This window comes from Myotis myotis, unplaced genomic scaffold (genome assembly GCF_014108235.1).
Source record: "Myotis myotis isolate mMyoMyo1 unplaced genomic scaffold, mMyoMyo1.p scaffold_m19_p_56, whole genome shotgun sequence".
In the NCBI taxonomy this organism is placed as follows: Eukaryota; Metazoa; Chordata; class Mammalia; order Chiroptera; family Vespertilionidae; genus Myotis; species Myotis myotis.
In genome coordinates this window covers 603,298-616,242 of record NW_023416364.1, presented here as the reverse complement: position 1 = coordinate 616,242, position 12,945 = coordinate 603,298, and the positions used below count along the sequence as shown (strand labels likewise).

The 12,945-nt window shown below is 60.8% G+C and overlaps 1 protein-coding gene across 1 annotated transcript; it reads left to right on the top strand.

Moving 5' to 3' along the window:
- The first annotated feature begins 9,132 nt into the window (after positions 1-9,132).
- Positions 9,133-11,253, top strand: NEUROG2 (neurogenin 2). Its single transcript, XM_036311532.1, has 2 exons — positions 9,133-9,167; positions 10,506-11,253. Exons 1-2 carry the CDS (start codon positions 9,133-9,135, stop codon positions 11,251-11,253), a joined length of 783 nt encoding a protein of 260 aa, XP_036167425.1.
- The last annotated feature ends 1,692 nt before the right edge of the window (positions 11,254-12,945 follow it).

Here is a 12,945-nt window from a genome sequence, read left to right as displayed (position 1 = left end):
AGTAAATGAAGGTGTGTGTAGGCTGTGTGTGTGTAGGTAAGTGTATGTGAGTGTAAGAGAGTATGTGTATGTGACTGAGTGTATGTGTAGGTGAGTATGTGTGTGTGTGAGAGTGTATACGTGAGTTTAGGTGAGTATGTGACTGAGTGTATGTGTAGGTGAGTATGTGTGTGTGTGTAGGTGTGAGTGTATGTGTAGATGAGTGCGTGTAGGTGAGTGTGTGAGTGTAGATGAGTGTATGTGTAGGTGAGTATGTGTGTGTGTGTGTGTAGGTGAGTGTGTGAGTGTAGATGAGTGTATGTGTAGGTGAGTGTGTGTGTGTGTGTGTGTGTGTGTAGGTGAGCGTGTGTGTAGGTGAGCGTGTGTGTAGGTGAGTGTGTGTGTGTGTAGGTGAGTGTGTAGATAATTGTGTGTTGGTGAGCGTGTGTGTAGGTGAGCGTGTGTGTAGGTGAGCGTGTGTGTAGGTGAGTGTGTGTGTGTGTAGGTGAGTGTGTGTGTAGGTGAGTGTATGTGTGTGACCAGACACAGACAACAGTGTGGTGATTACCAGAGGGAAGGAGCTAGGGATGGAGAGGGGAAGGGGCCAACTATATGGTGACAGATGATCTGACCGGGTGGTGGGCACACCATGCAATATACAGATCATGTATCATAGAAATGTCCACTTGAAACTGACTGATGTCTAACCAATGTCACCCCAATATATTTAATTTTAAAAACAAACAAAAGACTGCAATTGTGTAGACCACTTCTCTCCCATCTCATCGTCAGAACTGGGTGCTGACCACTCCTGGTGAGAGGAGAGCTGTCGCCTCCCCTTGGGCAACAGGTGCCCCGCTGACAGCTGGGAGCCATCCATAGGGAAAGGGCCTTCTCATCGCTGTGTGTATGTGAGTGTATGTGTAGGTGTGTGTGTGTGTATGTAGATGAGTGTATGTGTAGGTGAGTGTGTGTGTATGCGTGTGAGTGTAGGTGAGTGTTGTGTGTGTGTGTAGGTGAGTGTGTGTGTGAGTGTTGTGTGGGTGTGTAGGTGAGTGTGTGTGTGAGTGTTGTGTGGGTGTGTAGGTGAGTGTGTGTGTAGGTAAGCGTGTGTAGGTGAGTGTGTGTGTATGTGTAGGTGTGTGTGAGAGTGTATGTGTAGGTGAGTGTTGTGTGGGTGTGTAGGTGAGCGTGTGTAGGTGAGTGTATGTGTAGGTGAGTGTTGTGTGTGTGTGTGTGTGTAGGTGAGCATGTGTAGGTGTGTGTGTGTGTGAGTGTATGTATAGGTGAGTGTTGTGTGTGTGTGTAGGTGAGCGTGTGTAGGTGTGTGTAGGTGAGTGTGTGTGTGTGAGTGTATGTGTAGGTGAGTGTTGTGTGGGTGTGTAGGTGAGTGTGTGTGTAGGTGAGTGTGTGTGTAGGTGAGCGTGTGTAGGTGAGTGTGTGTGTGAGTGTTGTGTGGGTGTGTAGGTGAGTGTGTGTGTGAGTGTTGTGTGGGTGTGTAGGTGAGTGTGTGTGTGGGTGAGCATGTGTAGGTGAGTGTATGTATAGGTGAGTGTTGTGTGGGTGTGTAGGTGTGTGTAGGTGAGTGTTGTGTGTGTGTAGGTGAGTGTGTGTGTGTGAGTGTATGTGTAGGTGAGTGTTGTGTGGGTGTGTAGGTGAGCGTGTGTAGGTGAGTGTATGTATAGGTGAGTGTTGTGTGTGTGAGTGTTGTGTGGGTGTGTAGGTGAGTGTGTGTGTGTGTGAGTGTATGTGTAGGTGAGTGTTGTGTGGGTGTGTAGGTGAGTGTGTGTGTAGGTGAGCGTGTGTAGGTGTGTGTGTGTGTGAGTGTATGTATAGGTGAGTGTTGTGTGTGTAGGTGAATGTCTGGGTGTGTAGGTGAGCATGTGTAGGTGAGTGTGTGTGTGTGTGAGTGTGTGTGTAGGTGAGTGTTGTGTGTGTGTAGGTGAGCGTGTGTAGGTGTGTGTAGGTGAGTGTGTGTGTGTGTGTGAGTGTATGTGTAGGTGAGTGTTGTGTGGGTGTGTAGGTGAGTGTGTGTGTAGGTGAGTGTATATGTAGGCCCCTCAGAGGGGCCCCCTTCAGTCCTGTCAGGAGAAACCCATTTCCTTGAATATCTTGGACTCGGGTGAGGTATTTCCATCATTTCAGGGTGTTCCCAGCCTGTGTGGAGCCGTGGGTCCGAGCACAGGTGTCTGCGAGGACACGGGGTCTCCACGGCCACTGGTCACGTGAGATATTCGTGCCCTGTTTGCACTTAACGTTTCTGATCACGATTGAAAGTAGTGACTTAAAAGCCAATAAGAAGGAAACAAAGGCAACTTAATATGCACGTCATTTGTTGGCACTTGATGACAGCCAGTGACACTGTAGATTTTTCAGCCTCTGACAGCACAGCGCTGGCCGTCGTCACACCGTACCCCGTGACCGGAGAGGCACCCAGGCTTGACGGCCGCAGTGGCAGGTCCCGTGGATTTGTGTGGTGAGCGTCTCCGGGAGTTTAGAACAGATGTGCCTGTGTGTGCGCACATGATTTACCGTCAAGTCAATACCAGTTTGGATGGAATCACCTTTGCACACAGCTGTGTTTGTGTTCGTGTACGTTAGGTTGGTGTTCGTGGTTGCATGAGAGAGAAGCACGGGCGCTTACATCGGGCTGATGTCTGTGTCTCAGGGAACAATCACGGCCTCTGCACGGAGGGGCCTCTGCACGGAGTCTTTGCAGAAGGGCGGACGCGCTGCTCAAGGGAAGGGCCCGGGCTTGGGACTGCACGTCTGGGCAGGAATGCCAGCAGGATCCCGGCCTCGGCCGGCACTGACCCGGGCCGTGGTTTCCTCATCTGTGAGGACTGAACGAACTGGACGGCTCCCCGCGGGCCCCGCCCTGGCTCAGCGCCTGCCCCTGCCTCTGCTTCCCTCCACACCAAGCGTCCCTGCTTCCTGTTTTCATCAGGAATCGCGCAGGTCACCTTGGAGAGAGCGCTCCAGCCGCCGCCGGCCATCCTGCAGCCTAAGCCTCTGGAGAAAAACTGCACAAGGAATGACTCCTTCAAGGACGGGCTTGTCAGGGCACGTGGCCCAGGTGTGAGCGGCCGGCCACGCTGACTGCTGCCTGTGCTCCGGGGATGAGGCCACCGTGGCCCGCGTCCGGATTCCCTTCCTCCCAGGCACCGAAGTAGAGTCCGGACGGCCAGCGAGCCGATGGGAGCCGGGGATTCTCCCTCGCGAGGCCTGGACCCGGGCGTGACTGATTTCCTCTCCGACTGTGTGGTTATTATTGGCTGAGAATTCTTGTGGCGAGTTTTCCTTCATCCTATTTTCTGGGGAGGGGAAAGCGCTGAGCTTTTGGGATGCGGGAGGCTGTGGTTTTAATTAGAGGCTACTCCTCACTTAGCTTGCGTGGGACAATGACTGTCTCCAAGCACCCGAATGCGGAAGTAAGCACTGTCGATGCCATTTCCCGAGGCTGCGGCCAAAGGAAGATTCAGACAAGAAAGTAAAATACAGTGCAGCCTGGCTGGTGTGGCTCAGTGGATAGAGCTCCGGCCTGTAGACCGAAGGGTCCCGGGTTCCATTCTGGTCAGAGCACATGCCCAGGTTGTGGGCTTAATCCCCAGTAGGGGGCGTGCAGGAGGCAGCTGATCCATGATTCTCTCATTTATGTGTCTACCGCTCTCTCCCTCTCCCGCTCAGAAATCAATATAAATATATTTTTAAAAAACATACAGTGTGATTCTTCGGGAGCAGCCACAAGAATGGGCGTGTCCACCGCGATGTCACCTGTGGGGCCGCGGGACATCGCCGGACAAAAGGAACTTAGCCCCCAAGTGACTCCCCGAGGCCTCCAGTGACTCATCCTGAGAAACAGGCTGGTCTCAGTCCGTGTCATTCATAATCTGCAGACACGGCTGCAGGCGGCCAGACGGTGCGAATCGTGACACGGCGTTTTCTCTGCAGCTGGGGAGTGTTTTAAGGGCAGGGGAAGGCTTCGTTCTGCTTAGGACAGTAGCCGGCGTTCAGGTTGAGTTAATAGTGACATGGAGGTTTGTTTCTTTCCTTACCCCATTTTGTTTTCCCAGAATTTCTTACCATGAAAACATGTCTTGATTTATCTGCACAATATTACATTGTGAGATGACTCCATTTCTTTCAAGAGAGAATGAACTCTCAGGTCTTCAAAAATGAAAACCCCGGGCCCTAGTCGGTGTGGCTCAGTGGGTAGAGTGTCAGCCTATGGACCCAGGGTTCTGGGTTCGATTCCGGTCAAGGGCAGGACTTCCGGTGCAGGCATCTCCCCAGCCCGGGTCCTGGTCGATGTGTTTCTATCTTTCCCTCTCTCTTCCACTCTCTCTAGAAATCGGTGGAAAAATACCCTCCGGTGAGGATTAAAAACACAAAAACCCTGGGGACCGGAGAAGCGAAGCATGCGTTGCCCCACCTCCTCCCCTTGAGCCCGGCCTCGAAGGCACAGGAAATGCACACCAGGCTCCCCGCGCTGGGAAGTGCGCAGCTCAGAGCCTCACCCGCCACGGCCACATGCTGCCGTCAAACCTCGTTACCTCTGACTCGGAAAAGCACAATTTGGCGCTGGCCGGTGGCTCAGTGGATAGTGCGCCGGCCTGCGGACCAAGGGTGCCGGTTGGATGCCGGTCAAGGGCACACACCCGGGTTGCAGGCTCCATCCCCAGTGTGGGGCGTGCAGGAGGCAGCTGACCCTGATTCTCTCTCATCATTGATGTTTCTCTCTCTCCCTCTCCCTTCCTCTCTGACATCAGTAAAAAAAGAAAAAGAAAGAAAAACAATTTGCCTGAGAACGCGGGGGACAGTAAATTTCGGGGGAAAGCGATGGAAACGGGTGGCGAGGGGTGGCGTCTGGGTTCAGGGGGCAGCGCCTAAGGCGACCAACAGCAGGCGCTCTGCAGGCCCTGCATCCGACACGCATGACGTCACGCTGAGATGGGCGTTGCCTGCATGACGTCACGCGGAGGCGCGTGTTTCCTGCCTCTTCGGAGAACAGAAATGCCGGGCCGGTGGCAGACACCCCGGAGACCGCGTCTGCGCCTCTGCCCGCCCGGTGCCTGGGCACCTTCCTGGGCCAAGGGCAACCCCTCAGGGCAAAGGTCTGGGCCGGGCCGCCTGGCCATAGACCCGCCAGGGCTGGGGGTCCGGACAGCCCGGGTGTTGGGCTGCGGGCACTCGCCACGGGCGTCCTGGTGTGCGGAGCCCAGGGGAAGGCCCACCTGGAGGCCCTGGTTCGCGGGGCCACCGGGCGCTCGGGCGACACAGGAGGGAGCGGCCGCCTCCGGACAAAGCCTCCAGGCCCGGGACCGCCTCCCGTGGGCTCGGCCGCCTTCTCGGGGAGGAAACGCCATAGGGACACGCCGCCCCCCACACCGGCGCTGGGCACGCGAGAATGTGACGTCAGCCCTTGATGTCAGCAATTGCGTCATCACTCTAACAATTGTGACGCCAGCGATGGCATCATCTCGCCGATGGAGCATGGCGTCTGCTCTTGCACCCCCACTGCCTAGGCCTCCCCCGCACAGGCGCTGGCATTTGGGGGCGACAGGACGACGCGATCAGCTGCCAGGCGCCCCAATGTGCAGGACCCAGTCACCACCTTGGACCGCGCAAGGGAAGCGCGCCCGCCCTGTCGGGACTCACGCCGCCCTGTCTCCGCCTCTGCCGTCTCCACCTCTGCCCGTGTCACCGTCACCGTCTCTCGGCGCTCGGTTCTCTGCCACCATCGCGCGTGGGCTCCCGGGTGGGTGGCGGCCGCTGCGCCCATCCCGGTGGGGGGCCGCGGGTCAGGCCTAGTGACCGGCGTCCTGTCCCCGAGGGCGGGTCACACAGCCTCCTCCGTGGACGGTCCCGCGTGTCCACCGCGATGTCACCTGCGGGGACGCGGGACATCGCCGGACAGGCCGCTCCGAAGGGCCTCTCCCCGCGGACCGCGCACTGTCACCGGTCGCTGCGAGCGCACAGGAAGGTCCTGGGGAGGAGGCGCGGAGGGGCGGCTGTCCTGTCGGGGCGCAAAGGGGACGGTGCCCACGGGGCTTCTTACTCGGGGAGATTCCACCCCCCACCTCCCCGCCGGGTGCCGGGTGAACCGCAGAGGCCAGTGCGCGGTCCCTACGGGCTGGAGGGATTACTCGGGATTAAGGTCCCCAAATCCTCGGCTTTGTCGCTGGGCCGGGCGATAATCGTGTTTGTCTCCGGGCCCTGGTCTGTCCCTCCCGGACCCTGGGGCGGTGTCCTCCGCGGGCAGAGGGGGCTCCTGTCCCAGCGCCCCTGTCACCTGAGGACCAGGTCGCCACGTGGGGGGGCGGGGGGCACCAGCGGGCAGAGTGCAAGGGCGGTCTACTCGCCCAGCCACCGCCTCCGCCTCCGCTTCTGTGCCTCCCCTGCACCTCCTCCCCGCTGCGCCCCTCCCTCCCCTCGGCGCCCCTCCCTCCCCTCTACGCCCCTCCCTCCCCTCTGCGCCCCCTCCCTCCACCCCTCCACCCCTCCCTCCACGGGGCCAGAACTCAGGCCCGAAGCCCCGGGTGGGCGCATCCTACAGGTTTGGGGCTGGGGACCACAGGACTTTCTAGGTAACCCCCGCCCCCTCCCCCTGCACCAGCCAGCCTGTCGCGGGGACGATTCCTTGGCCATTTGTGAGGTGAAGTGGGGCTCGATGTCCCGGTGGCCCCGCGGCAACACCCACCCGCGGGCCAGATCACCCGTGGAGTCCAGCTCCTCAGAGCAACAAAGACTTTACAAGGCGCCCTCGCCGCCCCGCGCGCCCCTCCGGGAGCCCAGGGTGTAAATCAGTGTGTCCTGGTCGCCCGCCCCAGCCTTTGTTCCCTTAAAGGGGGAGCGCGGCGTGCGGGGGGCTGGGGATGAGCAGTTTGACCCCTCGGGACAGGTCACGCGGTGGACAGCGCGCCCTGGTCACCGCCCTGGCTGCGGCCGGCCCGCCCTGCCTCCCCCGGTTCAGCCCCGCTGCGTCCGGACAATCTGGGGACCACACAAGTGCCTCTTGAATTCACTTCACTTAGAGGCCTGGACAGTCCGGCCCAGGACCCGGCGCTGGTCACGTCCTGCTAATGGGGCCGCAATCCAATCACTTTCTTTCTGCAAAGCCCAGCGAATGGCCAACGATCACAGAATTCCGGGGCTGGGTGCCTGGCGGGCTCCCGGGGGCACCAGGGTCTAACACTGTTCCTGGCAGTGTCTTTCCTATAAAACAATATTCTTCACAGGCGGAAGTTTTCCCGGAAGCGTCCTGGCATCAGCGGTGATCCTCCTCCTAAAAGCCGCACCACACAGAACCACAATCTTAGACTCATATTCGAGGTGGTCTGGGGGGGGGGGAGGGGGCGTTCCTCAGAGGCCTGCCCTTCGCAGGTAACCTCAGGCGTCCCTGTGGCCACGGCCGACAAGACAAGGCCTTGTTGTGAAAGTAGCGCCTCAGCCCCACCATAGCGTCATATTTACAGAGAGCGATTCATGTCAGTTGGAAATCTTGCGCTCCTGGCTTGCTTGTCCCATTCGAAGGAAATCTCAGATCAGAAGCGTGCGATTGACCCAACAATCCTTCCCCGCTCATTGCGGGCCGCACTTAGCTGTGCATCATTAACCTCAGAGGGGCAGCGCAGACCTTCCAGGGCGCCATAAAGACATAAAATCCCGGGAGACGATAAAAACCGGTGGGGGCGGTCAGGCCCCAATGCTGTTAACAGTCAACTAAAGGTCCCTTGTGTTCCCCCGGCCCTGAGCCACTGACCAGCTCCGCCTCTGCCTCTGCCTCTGTGGTTGGCCGAGGCCCCGCAGGACACTTCCCACCGACCCTAAGGCTCACACCACCTGCCCACACAGGTGCTCACTCACGGGTCTCCGTGCCGCGGGGAGAGGCAGATGTGCAAGGTTCGTCCCGCCTGTCCTCACAACCTCGCTTTCTCCTGTTTCATTCAAATCAACACCAAAGGCCTGCGCAATCCCAGGCATCCCTTCTTCCATCTGTACCCGGCCGCCAAGATGGTGGAGGTTTTTGTTTGTTTGTTTGTTTTAAGGGCGGGGGACTGTCCAGAGGGGTCTCCACCTGTGCGTCACCTCTGGTGTCGCACCCTGTCTGGCCTCGCCCTGGATCCGAGTCTTTTGTGAAGTTCTGACTCACGGCTCAGGGTACAGACAGAGACCCAGAGAAGGGAGAGAGGTGGACGCTGCCACTCAGAGACCGAGGACACCGGACGCGTCTCTCCTTCCTTTTTAAATTCCTGCCCTGCGGACCAATGAAACCCAGCTGTTCTGAACGGATTCAGAGGGAAGTGGGAAAATAACGCTTTTAAACGGAGTGGGTTTGTTTTAAAAGGTGGGGGAGACGCAAAACACAAATATTGAGGAGCTAAGTGGAGCATCGCAGCAGTTCTCACAGGATTTCAAGACAGAAGGGCACGCCAGCGAGGCTCAGTGGTTGAGCGTCGACCTCTGATCCCAGGAGGTCACCGGTTTGATTCCTGGTCAGGGCACAGGCCTGGGTTGCAGGTTCGATCCCCAGTGTGGGGCGTGCAGGAGGCAGCATATCCATGATTCTCTCTCATCATTGATGTCTCTCTCTCTCTCTCTCTCTCTCTCTCTCTCTCTCTCTCCCTCGCTCTTCCCTTCCTCTCTGAAATCAACAAAACATATATTTTAAAAAAGACAGAAGGAAGCCTGGCGATCTGCTTTGGGTGACTCCAGCCTTCACTTTTTGCTCCTTCCACTCCTGCTGTTGCCTCCCCGCAGAAGACGCCACGAAAATCAAACCTCTTTCATCTCCTTCCGGGCGCGCACCTTGTCTCCAGCGCCTGCAGAGCCAGCCCGATACTTTTCAACCCCAACGTCAGGTGCGCTCGGCCTCCGCTTAGCTTGCAGAGGCGCCTCAGGGGCTGCGGGCGAGCTGCGCCCCCCTCCCCGCCCCGCCGGGCGCGTCTCCCACCCCCGCACCCTCCCCTCCTCCGGGCCCCCTGGCTTCTTCCCTACAAGTCAGCCCCTTCGACAAGAGGGTGGGCGCTGCCGAGCGATTCCAGACAAGTTCCCCGGGTCCCTGCGCCCTTGAGCCCTTTTTTCCGAATGAAAAGCCGGGGGTGGGCGGGGGGGGGGGTCGGGAGGACGGGCCACAACGCCCCCAGCGCGGAAATGTCAGCGCAGGCCCTGCGCTTTCGGGCGTTGAGGCAAGCCGGTGGCTCCTGGGCTCCGCTGCTGCCTCCTGCTGTTCCCCCAGCCGTCTACTGAGGTCGCCCTAAAAAAGGGTCCGTGTCGTGGCTGGAGCCTGTTTGTCACACGTCCTGAGAGAGCCCCTCCGCGCGCCCCTCTCCAGGACCCCTCGGAGGCGCCTGTGAATCCTGCCACGTCTGTCCTCCACCCTCTGGCGCTGGTCTCTGAGGAGCGCTGCCCCCACGAACCCACAGCGCGCCCCACGTTCCCACAGCGCGCCCCCGTTCCCACAGCGCGCCCCCCATTCCCACAGCGCGCCCCCGGTTCCCACAGCGCCCCCCCCATTCCCACAACGCGCCCCCGGTTCCCACAGCGCGCCCCACATTCCCACGGCGTGCTACCCAGACCCCGCTCCTCCCTTAACCCAGTGATGCGCTTGAAACGGCTCCCAGGAGGCCCTGCCCAGAGGGCCCAGCGGCACCAGGACCGACAGCTCTCTCGGGGTGCGGACCCTCGCCTGGGGGTGGGGGAGTCCCGCTGCCCCCGGGCCCGGCCCCCGCGGAGCCGCTGAAAGGGAGCGGGCTCAGCGCGCGTGGCTCGCGGGCCTCCCGAGGTCCGGGCGCCGGGATTGGCCAGCTGCGCCCGCGCCCCCCATTCATTAATAAATTAGCGGCACGCTCCGGCCGAGCGCGAGCGCCAATCAGGGCGCAGGGCGGTGGCGACCCCGAGTCCCCAAGCGGACCCGCCGCAGCCGGGAGCTCCGGCGGGGGCTCCGGAACCATTTTATGCTGATTAGACGGAGGGGTGCGGGGTGGGAGAGGAGGATCGATGGCCCGCAGGGGAGGGGAGGGGCGCGGGGAGAAAGGACTGAATGAGGACGAAGCAGTGAAAGGAGGAGCGGGAGGAGCGGGAGGGGGAAGGGGGGAGAGGGGAGGGGGCCGGGGCGATCCGATTGTTTCCCGGGGGGTATATAAGGGGTTTTAAGGAGAGTCGTGTGCCAGACACGCAGCCACTGAACCCCAAGCCGCTTCGCTTTAACTGGAGTGCCCGGGGGTCGCGTGCCGGGCGGGGGCTGAGTGACAGACGGACACGCACCCCGAGCGCACGCACGGGACCCGCCCGGGCCGCACGCGCTGGAGAAGCAGCCGAGTAAGTGACCCGCTCGGAGGGCGGCTCCGCGGCGCACACGCCCTGGGCCTCTGCCTCTTCCCGGGCGGACGCGGGGCCCGGCGGGGCGCGGGGGGTCCCCCCCCCCCAGCTGGGCTTCTCTCGGGCGCGCGTCCCGGGGCCCCACGCACGTGCCGTTGCTTCCGCGTAACCGACAGTTCGGTGTCCCCTCCCCGCTCCTCCCGCAGGACGGTCGTCAAGTCCGAGGCTTCGGAGATGAAAGAGGAGGCGGACGCGCCGGCGCTGTGGGGCGCGGCCTCCCCGGCGGCGGCGCGGACCCCGCCTCGGTCCAGCGCGGACGAGGACCGCGGGGAGCCGGGCGCGCCGGGCGGGGCACGTCGGCCGCGCGGGGCCGCACCGGGGACGCGGCTGCCGGGCCTGGGCCACGAGTGCCGGCGGCGTCCCTCCCGGGCGCGGGCCGCTCCCCGCGGCGCCCGGACCGCCGAGACGGCGCAGCGGCTCAAGAAGACGCGCCGGCTGAAGGCCAACAACCGCGAGCGCAACCGCATGCACAACCTGAACGCGGCGCTGGACGCGCTGCGCGAGGTGCTGCCCACGTTCCCCGAGGACGCCAAGCTCACCAAGATCGAGACGCTGCGCTTCGCGCACAACTACATCTGGGCGCTCACGGAGACGCTGCGCCTGGCCGACCACTGCGGGGGGGCCCTGCCCGGCCCGCTGCGCCCCGAGCCCGCGCTGCCGAGCCCGGCCGGCGCCCTGGGCAGCGTGGGGGACAGCCCGTCGCCCGCGTCCACGTGGAGCGGCACCGACAGCCCCGCGCCGCCCTCCTCCGCGCCGTCCGCTTCCACCTCCCCGTGCAGCTGCGCCTTCTCCCCCGCCAGCCCCGCCGGCTCGGACCGGGACTGCTGGCCGCCGGCGCCGCCCGACAAGCGCCGCTGCGCGCCCCGCCGCCCCGCGATCGGGGGGTGCGCTTAGGCCGCGCGCCCGGCCTCGCTCCCGGGGCAAACCCCGCCGCCACGCAGCGCCCTCCCGCCCCACTTCCCGGCCCTGGAGACCCGCTTGAGTCCTGGGCGGACACAGACGTCCGTCCGGCTGGTCGGTGCCCCTGGTGAGGGACGTCCTCTGTTCAGATGGGCTCTGAGTTACTGAAGCGGAGACGGCGCCCAAGTCCGGGGATGGCGGGTGCGGGGAGGGGCGCGTCTTAGGGCCGGGAAGGCGCGGGGAGGAGGCGGCTGTGGCGGGCGTGACCCCCTCCCATCCCCGCGCGCCGAGGACTCCGCAGTCCGAGTGCGTCCCCGGGGGACGCGGTTTGTTCCCGGTCCCGCCGCGGCGTCGGCTTAGAGATGCTAATGTCGAGGAGGGAGCAGCGCCCAGGCCTCGGAGCGACGCGCTGCTCACGGTGCCCCACGGCCCGCGGGCCCGGCACCTGCCGCCTTCCCAGCGCGCCGCGGGCCGTGGGAACCTCACCCGTCAAACCAAACTCGCCCCTGACGCGCACTTTGTTCCGCGGCCCGGATTCGTCGCAGCGCCATTGTCCGTCCTCCTTCCTCCTGCGTCCCCACGTTGCCATCTGTCTCCTACGATGTATCGGGAAGACGCTGTTTTGTTGGAGGGCCAGGTTAGAAGTCATTGTATAATTTGTCGGCTTTGTGCCGCCTGAATGCGAGCGTGGAAATCTGGGCTGAACTCTCCATCGTCAGGGAAAAAGAACGTGGAGGAAAAGCGAAAGCGGGGCACCACTTCGCGCATTGTTTATCGCGACCTTTGAGGGGCAGGGAACTCCCCGCTCTTTCAAGAGATTAAACATAAATCAACAGACTGAGAACTGAAGCGGGCGCGGAGCTCCGCGGGGATCAGCCACACACGCGTCCCCTTCTATTTATTATAAAGAAACTGTTCATGGGAAAGTTATGTATTTTTTTGTATATTCTACAGAGTTTATTCTAGTATGTATTTACAACTCGTGGGGGAGAGAAAAAACAAGAAAATTGTTGTTGTGGTTAAGCTATAAATAAAATATCTAATTTTCATAATCTTTGTCTATAGAGTGGTAACTTTTTCCTGCTTGTGTGGTTTTATTTTTCCGGAACATTTTCTATATCAAATGGAGTGCGTGTGTTTCCCACCAACGTCTGTGTGTAGATGACACGAACCCCCGGGGCCTACGAACCCTGAATTGTGTTTGAAACACTGGCTGCCTGAGGGGGGCAACTCTCAGGACTAACACAACCGGGTTTTTAAGAAAGCGATTTCTGGGCAAGCAAGATGAGTGAAAAAGGGGGGGCAATTTAAATAATTAAGTCACAATAAGCTTCAGAGTTCACAAGCCCTGACTTTAAAACTCCGTGAAGGCGAGGTTTCTGGGTGGCTGTGGAGAAATGTGGCTCTTGCACTGAACTCTTTGGGCTCCCTCATGTCTCTGAGCTGAAGGGATTCCGTGGGATCCCCGAGGGCTCTCCAGCACCCCAATACCCGACTATTTATATACCTTCCTCACCGGCAGCTGCGGCAGGATCGGCCATATTAACACTCCGCGTGCGCGTGCGCTGCGAGACCCACTCGGCCTTCCCATCATCTTTGTGAGAACAGCTGGAGAGCGGAACCGTCTCCAACGAGAAGGCAAGAAATGGTTTCCCAAACTCGGGGACACAGAGCTCTAAGCCGTGC

Coding starts and splice junctions, on each gene's coding strand:
- NEUROG2 (XM_036311532.1), top strand. CDS start 9,133: ATGTCAGCGCAGGCCCTGCGCTTTCGGGCGTTGAG. Junction 9,168..10,505: donor CTGCGCTTTCGGGCGTTGAG/GCAAGCCGGTGG, acceptor CTCCTCCCGCAG/GACGGTCGTCAAGTCCGAGG.